Consider the following 20,154-nt stretch of genomic DNA (forward strand, 5'->3'; position numbering starts at 1 on the left):
ATGTGAAATTTATTTGACAAATTTTCTCGCCGCCTTGGGGATACTTTTAAATGTGTTAAGCCATTCTCAGATTCTGGTTTAACCCTTTAATTTAAAGGCTGCCAAAGCAATCCCTCCCTCTATGCATCCTGCTGGGAAAGGTTTTGCAATCTGATTTGAAAAGACCACATACTGGGCTCCTCACGCGAGTGAGAAATGAATACTTGATAAACCAACGATGGGCAATAAATACCCATAAGGAGAAGGAGAGTGAACGATATTTCCCCATCGTGTTTTACTGACCTTTTTTTTGAGCTGCTACAGCTCCATGGTAATTTAAACACTTCCGGACTGAACATTCTGCTGCTGAGTGACTTTCCCTGGTTTTGTTTTCCATTTTGCCCCTGGGTGGCATTAATTTCGCACTCCAGCAATTGGCATATAAATTCGGCAAGGCTGCCATTACATTTTTTCCACTTTTGCGGTCCGCTCCGTAGTTGAGCTCAATTTGCATATGAAATGTGTCTAAATATGGAGATATTTGCCAGCCACTTGAACGCAATATCGGGCAGCCACTTAAGGTTGTATACCAAATTTCAAATGGGGAATGTGTGCCTCGCATGTGAGAAACTGAAAGAGAAAGGCTCCCTAAAAACAAACTCAATATTGCTTGGTGTTTAGTTTAAATCTTCCTTTATTTTTTGCAGCATCTGAAACAAAACACATTTGAAATTCCATTGAGTCTGAAATCAGATAATCGGGCGCATGACTCATTGTTTTCTGGCAAAAATTGCCGATTCATTTTGTAATCGGATTTAACTGTGAGGCATTCGCACAGTTCAATGCCTCTTCGATTGTTGAAAAGTTATTTTCGTTTAAACGTCATTGTTACTGGCTAATGGGCAACCAATTTCAACGTTGGCCCTTAATGGACTTAAAAATAAATGGATAATTCATCACGCATACGCACCGTTTGCTAATTACTCGAAACATGTTCTGCAAAAATTGAACAACTTGATGAAATTCAAAGGGGAACTTGGCCCGGCTAAAAGTTTTCTGCTTATCCGGCAAGCTGGCAAACTGGCAAACTAGCAAGAAGCAAAAACCAAGAAGCAAAAGTTGGCAACAACAGATGCAGTTTAAGAAACTGTCGCCGGCTGCTCTTTATGCTCTCCGATATCCCTCCATACTTACGCCAAGTGCAATTGTCAAGGCAGCAGGGTGGCTGAAATAAGATTTAACCCAAAGTTCCTGCCGAAGACGTCGAGTGCGCGAGGTTAATCTGGAGAAATACATTTAAATTGCTCAAAAACGAAGCACAAGCGCAATTATGTACAGGCCAAAAAGCAGATACTCGTACGAAATAATACCAACTGAATACGGTAAGTATGGAACTTAGGCAAAGCAAAGCATGGCAAAGGAAGAGGGAAAGCACAAGGCAGCATCATCAGCAAAGCACAATAATCATCATCAACATCAACAAATCGGGGGAGGATCGTAGCACGGTCGGGAAAGCTTCATCGGTTGACGGGAAGTTGGGGGAAATAAAACACAATCGACATTTTTGTTGGTTTTTTGTTTTTTTTTTTTATAGAGAGGGTAGTTTTTCTCCGCTAAGGATTTTCAAAGTTTACTTTTATTTAGAGAAGTTCCTTTAATGATAATCATACTTATGCTTGGTTTTTCATTTTGGTTTTTTCGTCAATTAGCTCTTTGCCTTTTGCTTACTGTTGATTTTTTCTTTAGTAGATGTTGTTTAACAGCTAAATACATGTTCGTTATATCATACTATTTGAGTTTCGTGTTTGCTTTTTTCTGGTGTACTTCTTCCTCTCACCTATTCGTGTGGTTTGTTTTGCTTTTGCTGCGTTAAAATTCTCTTACTAACTAGTTTTTTAGCTTTGTTTTTTTTTTTTGTCTAAATTATAATTGTTTGGTTTGGTTTTATTTGGTTTCTGGTTTCGCCTTTGGTGTAATTTGGCACCGTGCTTTTGTTTGTCTGAGTTCGCAATTCGACAAGTTTAAGAATCAATCATATCATATAAGTTTCAGAATCTTAACCTATATGTCCATATATCTTAGTAATTACGTGACTTAATACCCTAAATTGTAACAATAAGTGTTTTTCCACTGGTAAATAGTACACACATTTAATGAATACACATAGTAATATTTGCCATAAAGCGTATCTTTAATATTGAGTTATTCTTTAATCTGTAATATACTGGTTTGTCCATATATAATTTAAACGCTTTCAATGAACTGTAACATCAACTTACCGCCTAGACAATCGTGTTCTTTGTATTTACCTAGTTTGACTTTGGCCTGACTTCGCTAATGCTCTGCTCAAGGCAGCTCGCGGTTATCGCAGCTTTTGGCACATACTGTACTTCTGCTTCTGTGCAACGGTCAACTGTATTCACTTATCTGCTAGATTCTGTAATTGAGTTCGCGTCGATTCGTGTAACTTTTGGTAACTTTTGGTGTAATATTTCTCTGGTATATATATATGTTGATATTAATAGTTATTTTTAAATTTAACATTTATATAGTTGCATGTGATAATGCTTAAACTTGCTGGAAAAATGACTAATTGTATCCTTTGCTTAACTTTCCCATCATTCCGTCAATCCTTTCACAAATGACCCTCAACATTAATTTTTCTATGGTTTGTCTTCTTGTGACTAATTGTAATACGATTAATTAACGATTTTCGATTAAATACTGACAATGAGCTATCGAACGAGCTTCGTCGGTGCCCCATGCCCAGCCAAAACCGTCGGAGAATCGTATGTTATCAACTCGAAGGAAACTTCTCAAGAACTTATCCTTTTGTGGTCGGCGACACTAGTTCAATTTTGGTGGCACCCTCACACCCATTTCGCCGGGACTCCATGCCCGGCTACTCAGCGTGCTTAGTGCTCTCTTGAACGCGTGTACAATTCCGCGCGGGAACTAACTGGAACTAGCTAAATTATGTCAGTCTGGACTGAGCTTGAGGCACACAACTTAATTGCTCTAGCGTACAAGACTATACATTTATATTATTTAAATATTAATTTTAGCTTGAACTTTATGCTTTGATTTCAACTTCCAAGCAGACGTTCACACTTTGGGGATACGGAGCATGCAAGTGAGGTCTGGCCACACTGCATGTTCCACATCCCAGGGCGTTTCACCTGTCTGTGAAGCCTGGCAATGCCCTTAGGACATGACCAGCCTTCAGGCCTTTTGATTATACTTCACTGAATCGTTTTATTCGTTTCCCTATATGCCAATTCGTCGTTTGTATGAGTATATAATATTTCGATTTATATTATTTTTGTAACCACCAATACCTTATTTTAGTTTTGTGTGTTAGCTCTGCTCAATTTTGAGATGCAGCTTCTGTCGTCTCGGGTTGGAGACACTCGGTTTAGCCTTTGGGTTTTCTGGTGTTCGATCTTGACGTAGCGCCATGCTACTTTGTGCTTCTCGTAATCCTAAGCACGGTGTTCCATTTCCACATCGCTCGGGGACCCATTGTCCTTTGCTTATGATTAACCTCTAGTTCGTTAGCTATTGTGTTCCGATTCATCTTATTCTCAGTGTCCTTTCACTTCTCCTGTCCTCCGTTCGTTTTCTCCTTCCCTTGGCTATGGTCTGCTCCGTTTGCTTCTTATTCGTAAGTTTACTTTTCTGCTTGTTGTAATTCGAGTTGCTGTAGAGTTTTGCGCGACTTACTTATAATTAATTTTACGCTCTCTGCTCAATTTGCTACTTTGTTCCTCAACTTAATATTATCATTAAATGTGTTCATTTTAGTCGCTACATAATTGAAGTGTGTTTCATTAAGGGTCTGTTTTATTTCACTTTTGTTTTTTGTAACCTCAGTTTGTCGTTTTACTAATTTCAAGTCGTGTCGTGTTGAATGTATTGTGTTTGTGTGTTGGTTGTTGTCTTTTTATCTTCATCTTCATGTTCATCTTAATGCTGAAAACATAAGTCTAACTTATTAATGGAAATCATTGCGATAAGCTGAACTTAGCATATTATTAACGTAAACTCGTAAAATCGTCTTCGCACGATATTTTTATGACCTTCTTTCAAACAGCTGAACAGCGCCTTGTTTTTTTGCGGGGCACGCCCGTTCAATATCGTATATAATAGTTAATAATATAATATAGTTTACTCATGTTCGTTTTTGGTTTGTCAAGTCCATTCTGCAGTTACGCATATAACATATAAAGTTTCAGCTGACTTTTGTGGATCTTCTAAAGTGTTTCACTAAGCTGGCTCAACTATGATCCATACAAATATTGTGGGGTCTTCATCGATAGTTAGTTGTTCTCGTATGGTTTTACAGTGTTTGTGTATGTTTTCTGCGTATATAATAATATCCCGCTAGTTAATCGTAAACATATTTGTTATAACTAAATATAATATTATCATCCTCGAGTAACTACAGCGTCTGCCTTTAAATAGCTCGTTTGCCTAGCATATAACTCTATAAGTATGTATGTTGTATATAAAATTATAGTATCCATATATTCGTATATACTATATGTTGAATTAAGTAAACACAATTGAATTTCTGCTCGGTTAGCGTTTGCCTGGCTACCAAATAAAAAAGCGCTACTCAAAATACGAATCTACTTAAAAATTTAGCCCTTGATCTCAATCGTATTTCTGTGAATCATGACAAAGTTTTCTCTATTTCTATCGGTTTTCCGTTCTGGGGGGTAAGCTTTGCAGGAGAAACCTTTTATAAAAGTTTGTAGATCTATTGGTTTCGCATGGGATTTCTGGGCGCTTCTAAGGCTTCTTGTTGACTCTACTGATGATGGGTGGGTTACATTAATCGTGGCATTGACATTGAGTTGCGCCTGCCCATTTTCTTGTTTATGACTGATATGATTGAGTTAGCGTTGTCGACTACTGTGTTTTGGTTTTGGTTTCGGTTCGGGTGGGATTGGACGATGGAATGTGATGTCGATGATGATGGGTGCAAAGAAATTCATAGCGATATAGAAACGAAACATCTAAGAATGTATGGCATGCAATAACGACTAGGAACGATAGCTAGAAAGAACGAAGAGGGATGAACGAGCGAGTAGAGTTGTAGAGAAGTAAAAGAGAGACGAGCTTAAAACGACGAGAGAGGAACGACGAAAGATCGACAACGATGAGGAGCGCACGATGATGAATCGAGTTCGTGATAAAGTAACGAGTAGCGAGTACCGAGTAGCGAGTAGCTGGTGTCCGTACTCGTCATTCTGGGTGTTCAGGATGTTTTTGACGGTTTTCTCTGCTCTTTTGTCTGCTAAGTTCACACAGAAGGCTGTGGCTGTGGTTCGCTGCTTCCACTACGCAGCGCATTTTGATTAATTTTATTGAGATGTGATTGTAAGACTGTGGGCATAATTTTCACAACTTAAGCCTAGATCGAACTCATACCAAGCAACACCCGATGTCCTTCGCCCCGTCAATGCCACCTCCTGCGGCGGTAGGTGACCTGTTCGTTGACCAGCTGCCAGAATTTGGCGTTCAGCCAAAGGACGAACAGGAGCAGCTGCATGAGGAGCGGCCATTGCTGCAGCTCGTACCGCGTCCTTCGCACCAACTGCTGCAGGCGACGTCCGCCCCGCTTCCCCCCGCCGCCCATCGACCGATCCTCCGGCGGCTCATAGCTCAAGTTGTAGTTGTAGTAGTAGTAGTAGTTGTTATTGTAGTGCTGCATCTCCACCGGCACCAGATCCAGGGACTCATCGCGTCCCGAAACTTGGCTGCTACATCGGTTTTGAGTCTCTAATTGGGTCTCAAAGTTATATTGATTGGTTGCTGTATTTGATGTTGTTGTCGTTGTTGTGGTATGAGTCGTGGAATGGGTTGCATTATTGTTGTTTGGCTGGTTATCATAGTTATGGCGGTATTTCTGTGGTTTACGATAATATTACATGATAACGCATTTGCCCTTTTCGGCCCACGGATTGTTCTTCTTATCCGGCGCGTTGATCAACGGATCGTTCTTCTCGTTCTCCTCGATGAACGAGCGCATTCTGTAATGAAATATTGAAAAGAAATATTATTATTAATATTCTGGTATTTTGTAAAAGTAAAAAAAGATGAAAACAATAGTTTCCGAATATAACATTGGCCTTTCCCATAAACATTCATTCGCTCGGAGTATTTAAAGTAGACTTTTTAAAACTACTGACATTTTACAACTCACTTTACTTCTTTACAATCTTCTAAAGGCAGCTTTTAAATCTGATCCCAATTCGATTACCTTTACCGGAAAACATAAATGTGCTCCAACAATTTAATTTGGTAATCTCGTTTCTTAAAGCTCATAAAAAGTGTAAGCTCCCTTCCTTGCTGCCCCTAGTTAGAAATCAAGACATTTTAAAGGTTTAAATACAAAAGGGGTTATGGCATCCGTCCGCACTTAAAGCTAAGCGGACATAAACTTGTAAATACCTTACTTTTGGCGGGGGGAAAAAGGTTTTTTTTTGAGGGGAATGCGGGTTTGAATTCGGGTCGGACAGCAGATTTTATGTTAATCCACACGCAGATGGACATTAAAAATGTTTGAACAGTTTGCACGCGCCGAGGAAACTAACATTTCAAAACCCCCTTTCTTTCGCCTTCGAAAAATCCGCACATAAATTTTGGATGTTGTTGCCGCACAGACATTTTTGTTGTTGTTTGTTGTTGTAATACGCTTATCCTTTGGGGCCATAAAAATGGTGGCCCTCACTTTATTCCCTCTGCCTGTCTGCCAGTCTCTTCTCCTTCATCTGTTTATCTATTTTTATTTCCCTTTCGCTACTTCTCCCCAAGACAAAACATTTCGTACTTTTCCCTTCCACTCTTATTATTTATTTTTTTTCTGCAGAATTTGCAAGAATTTATTTATTTAAAGGGAGTGTTTGCGAGGAGAGGAAAGGCAGAGGAGCTTGAAGGCACATCTTCTGGCAGCTGCGAAATAGACAGTTTGAGTCGGCTGCGAATGAGTTTTGCATTTCAATTTGTTAGTTCGGCGTGTCCCTGCCTTTCAGCCAAAACTTTATTCTTGAGTCCCTCAAATAACAAACCTTCTTCATTGCTTCCTTGTTAATAGGACTCTGTAAAAGTTGTTTTACTAAAGAGCACAAGCTCTATTCACGTTCTTTGTGGAAACTTTCTTGTAGTAAGCGTCTCAGAAGTCAGAAGCCTTTATATTTTTCTGTCAACTCTATATTTTCTAAAAATCAAATAAATTCTTAACAGCAAGAATATAATTATTTCCCATATTACTATTTTATGAATATTAATTATTCTCCATTTAATTTTTAATTTTTATTTAACATCTCAATTGTAAAATGTTTTATTTATGTTTCGGAAAAGTTTAAGTACTTCTTTGAACACATCAATTTAATTTCAATAGAAAGTTTGACTGAAAAATGTTTGTCTTTTGTGCTGGTTAAATCTAACAAACTTATTGCAGAGTAGGGGAAAAGCCTGAGGCACTTTCCCCCCAATATCAAAAACCCAGTAAATAAATACTTCGATTGCCCATTTGCCTCGGTTGCTTTCTGCACTTTCCGGCAAACAAATTGAATATTCGCAAAGGCGGCAGCATTTTGTGGCTGTATTTATTGGACAAATGTTTTCTTTTGGCTTCTTGACCAAATGTTACAGCTGTTCTTTGCCCTCAAATTGCCCCTTCCGCTTGGCAGGATTATAATTTATTTTATTTGGGTGTTGTGTGTGCACTTTCACTTGGCCGCAAAATTGCTTTAAGCACCGTGCGGTTGCTTTGAAGTTCGGTTTGTTTGATTTAATTTAACGATTTGCATTGCATGCGGCGAGGCGCAAATTATCGGCATGTGTTTAGGTGTTTTGCCATCAATAGTTGCTATTGTTCCGGCCAAACCCCTTTCACTCCGTCATGGGTTTGCGTCTCAATTATCAAATGCCAAGGTGTGCAGGTGGTGGGGCCCGCCCCTCCGTGTAATAATGGGCGTGGCATGCATGCATAATTTAACTTAACAAGACCATGTCGTCGGCAGCGATGTCCTTGTTACTTCGGTGTCGTTATCCCCATGCCTGTGCGTGTGTTTGTGTGTGCCTCTGTGTCTGCGTATGTTGGATTTTCTCTATTTCCTTGCTCATTTTCCGCATCAACAGAGCAAAAGGCAATGTCATGCCAGCGGTTGGGGATATGGCCCACGAAGGACTGCCTAAAACAATGCCCCCCTCCCCTGCTTCCCCGCACCGCAAGTTTTTCGTCTCTATTCGGCCTGGCTAATGGGCTTATGACTTTGCGGTTTCAGCCTGTGCAGCCGGGAAAACTCATACAGAAACGTAAAAATGAAAATCCACAGAGCTTAGGAAATATTCTTTTCGGTTTTCTGCTGTTTTTCCTGGCCTTTTTTCGAGGGTAAACAAAGGGCAAGGGTTCTCGGTTCGGCAGTCAAGGCCAGGTCGAAGCGCAGTAAACAAAGTTGTTATGATGACGTTGGATCTTTGGCAACCGAAGAGTAAATTTGGAAAATAACCAGGAAAAGCGGTCCTTCGTCTGACCTCAAGGTTGTGGAGTCCGGCCTGGTCCTTAGCATTAAACCCTTTGGTAAGCGTGTTGCTGAACATGCATTTTTAATGAGAGCGTCTCTAAGAGGATTGAAATGGGGTTAAAACAATGACTTCAGACCCCAGGGAATATCGGGTTTTAAAAGTTGAAAAATAAAGTAATAGCAATTAAAATATATAGCCATCAAATTTTAGTAGTCTAAAGAAGTCTAGAATTTCGCTGATGAGTTTCTTATTTGCCTGCTAGCTGCTTAGGCCCACAAGTGCATGACATCATTAGCATCTGTGATGAGTTTCCCTTGTTTCGGGACAACTTTTCTCATAACACAAGTGGGTAATGGGAATGTGAGTAGAAGAAGTAGACGAAATGCCACAGGGACATAAAAAAGTTTTATACGTCATCTGCATTTAATTTGAGTGCCTTTGCCGAACATCAAGAAGAAGCTGAATGGAAAACAGGTTGAGTGCCTCTCAAACTGCCATTCAGCGGCGAACACATTGAAAACTAATTCAGCAGCCGTTAATTTAATATGTAGACCACAAGTCGGTAGTCGTTTCCCTTCAAGTCTGAAGCCACCCTACCAACTACTAACCGCAAGACCACATGGCCATGTCGACCACGCTGGGCTTTTATGTGCTAATTGAAAGACCTCCCATTTCAGATGTACAACATGCACACATACATTCGTACTTCCCGGGTGGAATGGCCCACCCTGAACTGAATAATTGTAAGAGCCTGAAATGAAAAGTCATTTGGACTCACTTCCCGACCTCATCAACCGGGGAACCGGGGTCCTGACAACATTTTGCTTTTGGGGTTAGGCGGTTTAATGTTCTGTGGCGAGCCAAGATGAAATCAGCATGAAGGGTAACAGGAAGTTGAGCCGCAAATGTCGAGAGATGATGAAATTAAACAATAATGGAAATCAGCGGATGTATGCATTAGCAGGAATAAATAATTCAGAGTAGGCAATATGAATTCAAAAGGGAGGAAGTAAAATAAATATCTTGTTTTATTCTGTCTTCAAAATAAATATAATTGTTTCCCCTTTAATGCCCGTTATTGTCAAATAAATATCATTATTATTCACTTGAAAAATTAAACATTATACAGACAGAAATTGGAAACAAGCGCTAATTGACGGGAAAACAGGCAGCATTTTGTGATTGGCATTAAATCGAAATGAAATCAACGGTAAGTTCAGGCTGATGATTTCGATTAATGAAGTAATTTGTTTTATGTATCTCTCTAAATGAAATTCGATTTAAGGGTCTAGCTCACCCACATCAATCTCTAGGCTCAACGGAATGGAGACAAACACGCACAATCTATAATTAAATGCCAGAGCAACATTCGGAATTCCTCCCCGATTTCCGCCTGAAACCATTCAAGCGACCATTTACCTTTTCAAAGTTTCTCCTGCTGCCTGCTACCTTCTACCTTTTCCGGTCTGTCAGCTGCACAAAAAAGCATAAACACGATGTAAATGTTGATTTATGACAACCGCAAGCACACGCAAATGCCCTATGTGCGTATACGCAATCACACGCAATCTTAAGCGCCTGAAAGCAGGCTATAAAAAGCATTATTTATCGATGGCAACCGCAGAGGCGGAAGGCGGTCGCATTCGAAAGCAGATAGCTTAGATCCAGCAGCTCCGAAATTAGAATTGCCAGACTTTCGAAAAGCCCAGAGAGCTCAACCCCCAACCGCTGTCACAGCTCCCACAAACATTTCATATTCAGCTTGGGTAAACAAATGCGTCAGCCACATGTCAATTTGCATCCGCCTGTGTTTTCCACTGTGTGTGCTCGTTCGCCTTTATCTCAGCCCCCAAAACTCGAACCCAAACCCCTCGGCTCAACTGTTTATCTTTGCCACGCATGTGACACAAATGAAAAGCTTAAAATTTCATTTCGAGCCTATTATAATTGTTTACACACAATGGATGGTGGGTGGGAAATCCGAAAACATTTCCGATTCCCTTCTTTTCTATCAGGTAGATTTACATACAGAAAAACAAAGTGAGGGGGCTTTGAGCAAGTTTTATAAATATTTAAATCAGATAAAAATATTTTTATAACATTTGGTTAGAAATAGTCTTCACATAGAGAAAATGTTGATAAGTTCTCCTATTATTTTAAAGGTATAGAAATAAAGTGCCAGCAAGTCTCATTAGGATATTGAAATATTCATGCTAGTTTTCGTACACTATACCCATAAATAGGGAGTGTTTTTCAACTCGACCTTCGTCATAAACTAATTTCTAGCTCATTTCACCCTCACACACATATACACATGCGCCACTCATCAGGATAAGAACTTGAGTGTGTGTGTGTGTCGCGGCCTTCTGCTAAATTTAGCACACTTTTAGGCGCCACAGCAAGAAAAACAGAGAACCTGTGCCGAAGAAACGCAAATGGCACTTAAAACTCGGCAGACAAAACTTTGAGGGTCTTCCGCCCATAATTTGCATATGTGGTCGTGCATACGTGAGTGCCTTCCTCGGTATTTGTAAACCACGGTCTTGTGTTCTTCCAGCTAATTGCATTTTAATGCGCATTATTCAGCTGCCCATTGCATATTTCTCAGGTGCTTGTGCAGCACCAGCAGAAATATGCATAAAATTCCGCTGTCGTTGTTTGTTTTCCTATTTAGCATAAATAAATTGCATGTGGGATATGCAAATTCGCTGTTGTTACACGCTAAATGGATGTGGATGCATTTTATTAGGTAAGCTGTGGTCGAGATTTGCATAGCTAAGGAGCAAGGATAAAATCCTTTTAAAAGTGCACAAATCATGGAAATTTGTTTAACATAATATATATAACCTTAATATACATGTTGGATAGAGTTCTTCCACTGTCCTGATCGACAGTGTAATCCTGTAGAAAACTGAAACCAAAATAAATATTTAAAGGTTCTCTTGAGCTCTTTCTACAAAATGCATTTGGCACGTTAGGCAAACTGCAAGTCAGAACTGATTCCTAGAATCCGAATGAGAGAGCCCCGAATTGTGCAATGAATTGCTAAACGGCAAGTCAAGAATGAACAACTGTTGGCTGATGTTCGACCGACTTGATGGTCATTGTTTGCCTTCACAATTGGTAAGAAAGTGAGCGGGATATAAACCAATCTGTTCGTGGGATATGGACCGAAATGCACAAAGCGCTAATCGCTGCCACGAAAATGGTCCAAAAGAATGCCATCCACCTGATCCACTCAATAAAAGGGTATCACTTTTCTTCGTTCCTTTGCCTCTGTCTTTGCTCCACTAACAAACAGCTTTATTATGCACTAGCCCACCTCTCGTCTTCATTTTTGGCTCGCCACAAAAGTGTGCTCGGCATTTTCTTAACCATTTCCTTGGCATTCTTTTGGCCCCAGGCCCGCCTCAGCCACTACTGCCTTTTCATGAATAACAAATCAGGCTAAAAGACAAAATCTTTTCCACACCCCAGGCCCCATTCTGCCGTTCTGCCGTTTTGCCGGATCTCTAGGATTCCGGAGGTCGGGGTCTATAGCCTGAACGGGCAAAAGCCGCAAGTTCTATGCATACAAAACTACGCCGAGCTCGGATGACGAGGATGAAAGCCTTAAAAACAAAAAGCGGCACAGAAAAAAAAGATGTTTAGCATGGGTAAAATGGGTGAAATAGGTGGGGGAGGTGGACATGGGCTGGCTGGAAAGGACTCGGCCTCCTCTGGCCGGTCCACTTTTGTTGAATTGAAAAGAAATTGTGCAAAAAACACTTGAGCCGGGCTCTTCTCAGTTCTCAGTTCTCGATTCAGAGTTCTCGACGTCGTCGTCGTCGTCAAGTGTTTGTCAAAGTTTGCCCCAGGTTAGGCCATGGGATTGTTGCCCGCTTTTTGTTCATTTCAAAAGTAGCAAATCAAATGACGTGTGACAAGTGCGGTCCGCAAGGATATTTATGCGAAAAGCAACTCTGAAAGGCCACTGACAAATAACGGGCTCAGCTGGCGAGGCCACCTTGACGAATGTACATAAATAAAACGATAATAAGTCAACAACATCACTAGAGAAAGCAAGAGTGGTGAACTAAGAAAACGTCACTGCAGACAAAGTTTTTGCCATATATTCATTATTAATGTTTTATATATAACGTATGGAAAATAATCAGATGACTTCCTTAGTTATAATTTCAAACATCTCGAACCCTTCAGTTTTCCCACTTATTTGATTTAATAAGATTTTTAAATATTCTATTGAATAAATATTATTATTTATTTTATGAGGACATTTTTCTTTTAAAGAATAATTTATTTTAATTACATTCATTATTGTATACTGAATAATAATAGTAATTTGAGTTTCATTAAATTTAATTGTTTTCTCAAATTTCGCCCAACCTCATCGACTGGCAATTTCATTTAAATTGCTGCCATTTCTCAAAGTAATTTGCCGAGTGAAATTCGATTCAAAGCAGAACGACAACAGAAATCAATGCAAAATGGAAATGGGCTAAGCTCGACTCGCACGTATATCATGTGCCGACTGGAAAAGACAGACGGAAAGGTGAACGAGGAATATGGCAATAATTTCAAACCTCTCCACCTACCAACCACAATCCCACTTAACTGTAACTGTGCAGAAATCGAAGATACAAAAACAGAAATGCTGTAGCACATATGTATATATATCTGAAAGCCGTTTGCTTATTTACAATTCCCAGCACGCACATCCTCGGGGGAAGCGGGGAGCTTAAGCACATAATACCTGAGCTCACTTCAATAATTACAGATCGGATGGCTCTTAGATACGCACATATGGCCCCGAGAAGCCGGTTAATGCAAATGCATAATGCTGCCTCACCTTTTCCTTTACCTTTACCCACGATGAAGTGAATGGTTGAGGCGGAAATTTAATGCCAGAAATTGCAAATTTCCTGCTATCAAAAACTTTTTGAGCGGCGTGGAAGGAAGCTCTCCCGCCTTCATCTGCCACCCACAAATACCCCCCGAAACATGAGGCAAAAACAGCTAGCAAAGTGTTCTTGTTGTCCCCGTTCTGGTTGTTATGTGTATTTGCATATTTGATTTGCAGTCGAGCAAGTTATGCTGTTGCAGCCGGATTTTGTCTGCCCAATTCTACTGATTCCCTGTCTTCAGCACACACATGTCATCCTCGTTCGGGTGCAGTTGTTTGCGGTCCAAAATGAATCTCATTTGGCAACCTCGAGCTGTGGTGGTGTTTCTCACATAAGCAAGTCTGGGAGACTCCACCAAATCATTGTTTTCGTAACTTTAAGCTGGATATTTGTCGAAACTTTTCTTCTGTTGAAGCGGTAAGCATCAACATATATGTCTTAACTTTCTTTGCCAAGAGATTAACCAATTGACCATTAAATTTAACATTTAAAGTTAGGATAGTTAGTTTAAGTGAAGTATAAAGATTCTTGAGATTTTAATTTATTAAAAGTCAATAATTAACACAGGCCGACAAAATGTGACATGGGTCGGTGTCCAGGCCTGCCACCATTTTATTTCGATAAATTAGGCTTTTCTAAGCATAAGTTGCCACTACGCCTATAGTCCATCAGCTCTGGTATTTGCGGTATCTTTAATTTAAGAAAATCACAAAATTTCTTCGGCTCTTGGGATATATCTTCAATCTAACTCAACCACAAGAGGAGGTGGGCGCATTCAAAATTTTAAAGTCACAGCAAAGTTTAAAAATCTTCATTTGTGAACAGCGTTTAAAAATTAAATAAAAATATTTTCTTCTACAATGCATTTTTGATCCAAAGACACCTTATGTCCCGAATTTTTTGGACACTCATCAGGTTTTCGTAAGTTGTTTTGGAATTTTTAAAATTGTTTTTCTTCCTTCCTTCACAGTGACGATTCACAAACAGTGCCCAAACCTGTCACAATTTTAATTAACATATTTCTAAATGATCTAAGTAGTTTTGCTTTGAATATAAGCACATGAGCGTAGCCTACTAATCTTTGGGGGCTGAAATGCCTGAAGTGTAATCCCCCTCCAGCTTTTAACTTACGCCCATGTATAAATATTTTTAAAGCAAGGGTAACTTGTGCTCAAAAATAGTTATGCGTTACGTAAAATAGTGACAGGTTTGGGCACTGTTTGTGAATTGTCACTGTGAAGAAAGTAAGAAAAACAATTTTAAAAATTCCAAAACAATTCACAAAAACCTGATGAGTGTCCTAAAAATTAAGGACATAAGGTGTCTTTGGATTAAAAATGCATTGTAGAAGAAAATATTTTTATTTAATTTTTAAACGCTGTTCACAAATGAAGATTTTTAAACTTTGCTGTGACTATAAAATTTTGAATGCGCCCACCTCCTCTTGTGGTTGAGTTAGATTGAATTTTCCAAAACGACCGTATAAAAGGGACATGTAACTATTTAATTCGGAAAAGATTACCAAAATTGGTTGACCACTCTTGAAGATATATCCCAAAAGCCGAAGAAATTTTGTGATTTCCCTAAATTAAAGATACCGCAAATACCAGAGCTGATGGACTATAGGCGTAGTGGCAACTTATGCTTAGAATAGCCTAATTTATCGAAATAAAATGGTGGCAGGCCTGGACATCGACCCATGTCACATTTTGTCGGCCTGTGTAATAGTTAAATAAAATAAAATTGACAAAATAAATATGCTTGAAATATCTTTGTTAGTAATTGCTGCTCAATATGCTAAAAAAATATGGTAAAATCAGATCGTCACAAATTCAAAATAAAAATTAGGATATAATTAGTCTTAGCAATCATTAAATAATGACAAATGCCTTAAGCTTTAGTAGATTACTTCACAATCTCAAGTGAACTTGTGGCTTGATGAAGTTTGAGGCCGAAGCCTGTCGCTGACTGATTAATTGATGCAGAAAAAAAATGATGGCCGCGTCAGCCAAACAGCCATGATTGATAGTTTAAGTTGAGTTTAATGAGGCCTGCAGGCATCACAAAAATAAGTTAATTTTTCGAGGTTGGACGCCATAAGTTACGCGGAATATCCTTGCCCAGCAATTTCTTTAACCACCACGCTCCACTAATTCCGCTTCGTGAGTCACGCACTTTGTTTATTAATATTTATACATATTTAATCGGCCCGCAAAACTTAATTAAACTTTGTTACATTGCCTCTTCCGCGCCCCTGAAACATCCTATACACAAAAAACACAAAAAAAAGGGTGAGTATTCCAAACTGACAAATTGCCTGAGAGGATGGCGATGGATGGGTGGCCGTTTCGGTGGGTGGCGTAAGGATACTGGGTGGACGAGATGTCCGGAGCCGAAAAGCAATTTGCAAGCTAAATGATGATGGTTCTCCGCACTTTGTTATGCAATTTTTAGCAGCCCAGCTCTGCTGCTGTTTGAAATGCAAATTCTCCACAGCGACAATTAATTCTGTCTCTGTGTCTCTTGGTTACTGAAAATGTTAAAATGTGTGTGGGTGGGTGTGCCAAACCAATATCCGCCGAAACTAGGCTACAATTTGTTTGGCCAAAGCCGAAAGTTGTTACTATTTGATGGGATATCATCAATTAACTGCGCACACAACTGTACTTTGGAGGGGTGGTGGTTAAATGGGGGTGGCATCCTGCGGTTTTCACCCACTGGTCAATTGCAAACGAGAAATACAAAGTTGTTGCTCTGCACGCTTGAAAAGTTTGGCGTATCCTTTTAGCGTTAACTGTACTTTTTTGTTAGTTAGTTGTCGCTGCTCTCGACTCGCTTTCACCCAGTTGCAGTAGTTTTTGTTGTTGTTGCGCTCTAATTCGCCGTTAAGTGGCTTTTGGACATTTGTTGGAAAACTTTTTCTCCTCTTTTTACCCCCATCACCATCCCATCATCATCTTCTTCTGCGGCTTCTGTTATTCGGATGTCGATACTTTTAGCTGCGGTTTTCCCCGCTGACAGTGTTGGTAAGCGACAGCAGGTTAAGAGTCCTGTTGCCGCAGTTGGCTAATGAGTCCGCCAGGAGTAGACAGGACGAAAAGTTGGGGAGACACACGGCAGCAAAGTGTTTAAAGTGCCGTCATGCTGAGGACAGAGGAAAACTGGAAAAAAACTAGAAAAACGCAGACAAAGGAGCACTCGCAAATTGCTTTTTCAATTGTCAAACTCTGGCTGAAGTGCATAGAAATGGGAATTAGTCTTTGGCCTTTGGACCAAGTAACTTCTGCTGAATGGTACACTAAACAATGAAAGCTAAACTTTTCACAAGTTACCTTTGCACACGATTGCCAAAAGCTACTGGCACAATCTACACACAAAAGGGCCTTTAAAAATAATATTCCACTTTAATAAAATAACACTTTAAAACTCGTTTTTTAAAGTCAATAAAACCATAAAAAAATAGTTAGTTTTCTATGCTAAATAAATCATGTTCTATTATTTTTATTTATTTAACAGGTGTAGCTACTAAAATAATGAATATATTTGTGTGGAACAATTGCACTATCAAATAATGCAAATATTCAAAAATATAAATAAACACTCGTGGGATTTCAATGTTTATATTTGTTTGTGTGGAGCAAAATCGAAACAGTTCGAACGTTTGTTTGTTAAAGTTTTTTTAATGAAAATAAAACAGTACATTTGCTGACTGAATCCCATTTTCCCGGCCTCTTCAAGGTTTTCCGACCCATGCGTGCGTCGGCAATTTTTATGCCTCCCCCATAGAAAGCCATTCCCTCGCTTTATCTGCAATAACAATCTCGATTTGATGACCATTTCGCTGCATAAATAAACCAATAATTTAATTTTAAGCCCACATTGGCGCAGCAGCACCTGAGAGCGGCGGAAACAAAGCGATTTCATCCATGGGCCAGGAAGCTGAAATGGCCATCATGGAACCCACACACATGTGCTCGTATCTTTTGTGTATCTGTGTCGGAGTACACTGAGAATAAAATAAATACAGAAATTGCTGAGATTTGAAATCACTTGAAATGGTAAAAAAAATAGGCTAAAAGTATGCAACAATATATTTTTATCTCAAAAGCAATATGAATTCCTTCAGGAAGACAATTATTCTTCATTCACTGCATACTTTAAGTGAAATGAGTCAATGAATTTAGCTTTTGACGAACTCTTCCAGAAGAAGTATATTCGGATTAGAGGTAACTCCTTAAGTATTTTTTCTCCGTGTGACTATCCTGTGGTCGGTGTTCGCTGTTTGGGGAACGATGCTGTCTCATTGTTATGGACAATGATGCAGGCAGACAACCAGAGATTTTATGGCGCACATTTCATGAGCATGAAGGAGCCAACGAAGATGCCGTCGCAGGGGAAAAGTTGTTTTAATTACAGGCACATGGAACTCAGACGGAGGCGGAACGTCTTGCCATTTCAGCTGCTCCTAATAACCGACTGACACTCTTCCATGCATGAATGCATGGCGCCCGGAATGTATATGTGTATCTGTGTGTTTTGAGGGGGAGGAGGAGGAGGATGTGTCCGGTACAGTCACCGACAAAAGGCTCTCGACGTGACCGTCCACCATTACGTATGCAAAATTTAATTTCGCAAATGAAAACGGGAACGAAGGGGCAAGAAAAGGCGTGGAAAAGTGGCACGTTGAGGCTGGCCAACACAGTCCCAGTCACATTTGCAGTCACAGTGACTGGCAAAAGTCATGCCTTGCACTTAAAATTAAAATCACCACCCTCTTGTTCTTCTCGCTGGCATTGTCTGCCTGCACTTTTCCCCTCTTTTTTTTCGCAGACAGACACAATTTAACAAATTAAAAAAATGAAAGACCTAAAGGATTGAGGGCTGGCGTGAAGGAAGGAAGGATGCTGGCAAACAGGAAGGGACAGCGCAGTGAAACGACCGTGACCAAGAGATTTGCCAGCCGAGGCGAGAAATATGCAAAAGGCTTTGGGGAATTGCCCATAAAAAGCTCATCTAAGTTTTGCAGCGAGTACGAAAGGGGAAATAGAGGAGAGAATCCGATGATTTCCTATGATACTGAATTAAAGTTTAAAGTTTGATTAAGGGCAAACTTTCAGAAGTTGCGGTTACTTGCTTTACAGATTTTAATAGTTATAAATGGTTATTCAGGAATAATTTTCCCTTCTTTTTCTCACTTTTTTATAACTACATCACTTACTCAGCAAAAATTGAACGCAATTTAATCCAAAAGTACAAAAACACTTACCTGAAAAACAAATAAATATTTATTAGTTATTTGAAAAATAGAACGATTTCTCAAATGAATATTTTTTTATTTTTAGAATTCTAAATTTAATCTTTATATTGTCACTGACTGAGGTAAATTTTCCTTTTAATTCTGTAAACTAGTCATATGAGTTAAGGGGCCACACCTACTTTTCCAAAAAATAATCCTCAAACTTCATATGTCATGGTGTGGGGCTTCGCAAAACGGATCCCGACCGCTCATCATATATTCTGGCATTTTTTCGCCAAAAACTGTAGGGGCCGGGCCCATAGTATTCCCCAGGCAATCAGAGAAAACATTTCGACCTTTCCGCTCTATATATAGAATGTTAGCATAGATGGCAGAGAGATTTGCAGGGACGTGCATGATTTATCGGATCTGGGACACGGTTCCCCGATGCTTTAATACGGTATTAAGTCATTTCATTTATTATTTAAGCCGCGAACTGTGGGCTGTCAAAAATGCAATCGCCATAGAGCGGGAAAATGGCGGGAAAAAGTATGAGCTCTGCCGAGGCAGCTTGCAGCAAAATTCAATTACGACCCTGATGGCAGCCAACAGTCGGGGGTAACGAGACGTAACCGTTGTTTGCCCATAAATTGTTTGTAGTTATGTCAATAATGTGCGCTGCCATCGCTGATGCGGGATGTGGATGTGGATGCGGATGGTGAAACACACGGCAGCCGTCGACTTTCTTTTATTTTTTTGCCTGCCTGCCATGTGTCAATGGGAAAGTACGCGCAGTAAAAAAATGAAAACGCCAAAGCATCGCCATTTTCCAGGACAATTCAGGAGCCATTCATTCCCTCGTCTCCCCTCGTTACATGTGTTCATAATTTCTGCCTTTATTAACAGCAGCAAAAAGCTGACAGGCGCTGCAAGAACAACGGCAAGCAGAAACAGAAACAGCAAAGAAAGCAATAATATTGTACAAATAATGCCATAAATATTTGAAATATCAGAAGAGAGCAGCGAGGGTGGTTACAGATGTTTCGGCATAAATACAGAACCTGACAGTTCCAAACTTCATAAAGTTGTTAACCTCAGAATAAATACAACACTCGATAAGTCATTAAAGTTGTGATATTAAAGTTTACTGAAAACACTTTCCACTTTAATAACTCGAACTCATTATTTCTTAATACCTTTTTCAATGGTTCCCAATTAAACCGTAAATTCTTTATTTAGACTATCTGAACACCCCACTAGTTAGTCATTAACTAATTGGCTGTCATGTTCATTGCACATTTGCACTGAAGTATTTTGTGATTGCTCGACTAATTGGATCACTTGAATATATTAATCGATAAATATGGATGGTAAACAATCAGCATATTAATGCCGATGCTTAAAAAGCCAAATGACAATGCAGATAGAGTGCTCTGGATATAATTCCGCCATCGACATCTTCATGGCCATCATTACGATGTCCCCCGGGCCAATAGT

General features: G+C 39.6%; 1 protein-coding gene across 1 annotated transcript in view; it reads right to left on the reverse strand.

Moving 5' to 3' along the window:
* Positions 1-5,306: 5,306 nt before the first annotated feature.
* The window catches only part of Ggamma30A (guanine nucleotide-binding protein subunit gamma-e), a 40,589-nt gene continuing 25,741 nt past the window's right edge, over positions 5,307-20,154 (reverse strand). Inside the window, 1 exon segment of the mRNA XM_017150814.3 lies at positions 5,307-6,017. Coding sequence (XP_017006303.2) covers positions 5,444-6,017 — 574 coding nt within the window. The 3' untranslated portion in view covers positions 5,307-5,443.

Source organism: Drosophila takahashii, chromosome 2L (assembly GCF_030179915.1).
Source record: "Drosophila takahashii strain IR98-3 E-12201 chromosome 2L, DtakHiC1v2, whole genome shotgun sequence".
Taxonomy (NCBI): Eukaryota; Metazoa; Arthropoda; class Insecta; order Diptera; family Drosophilidae; genus Drosophila; species Drosophila takahashii.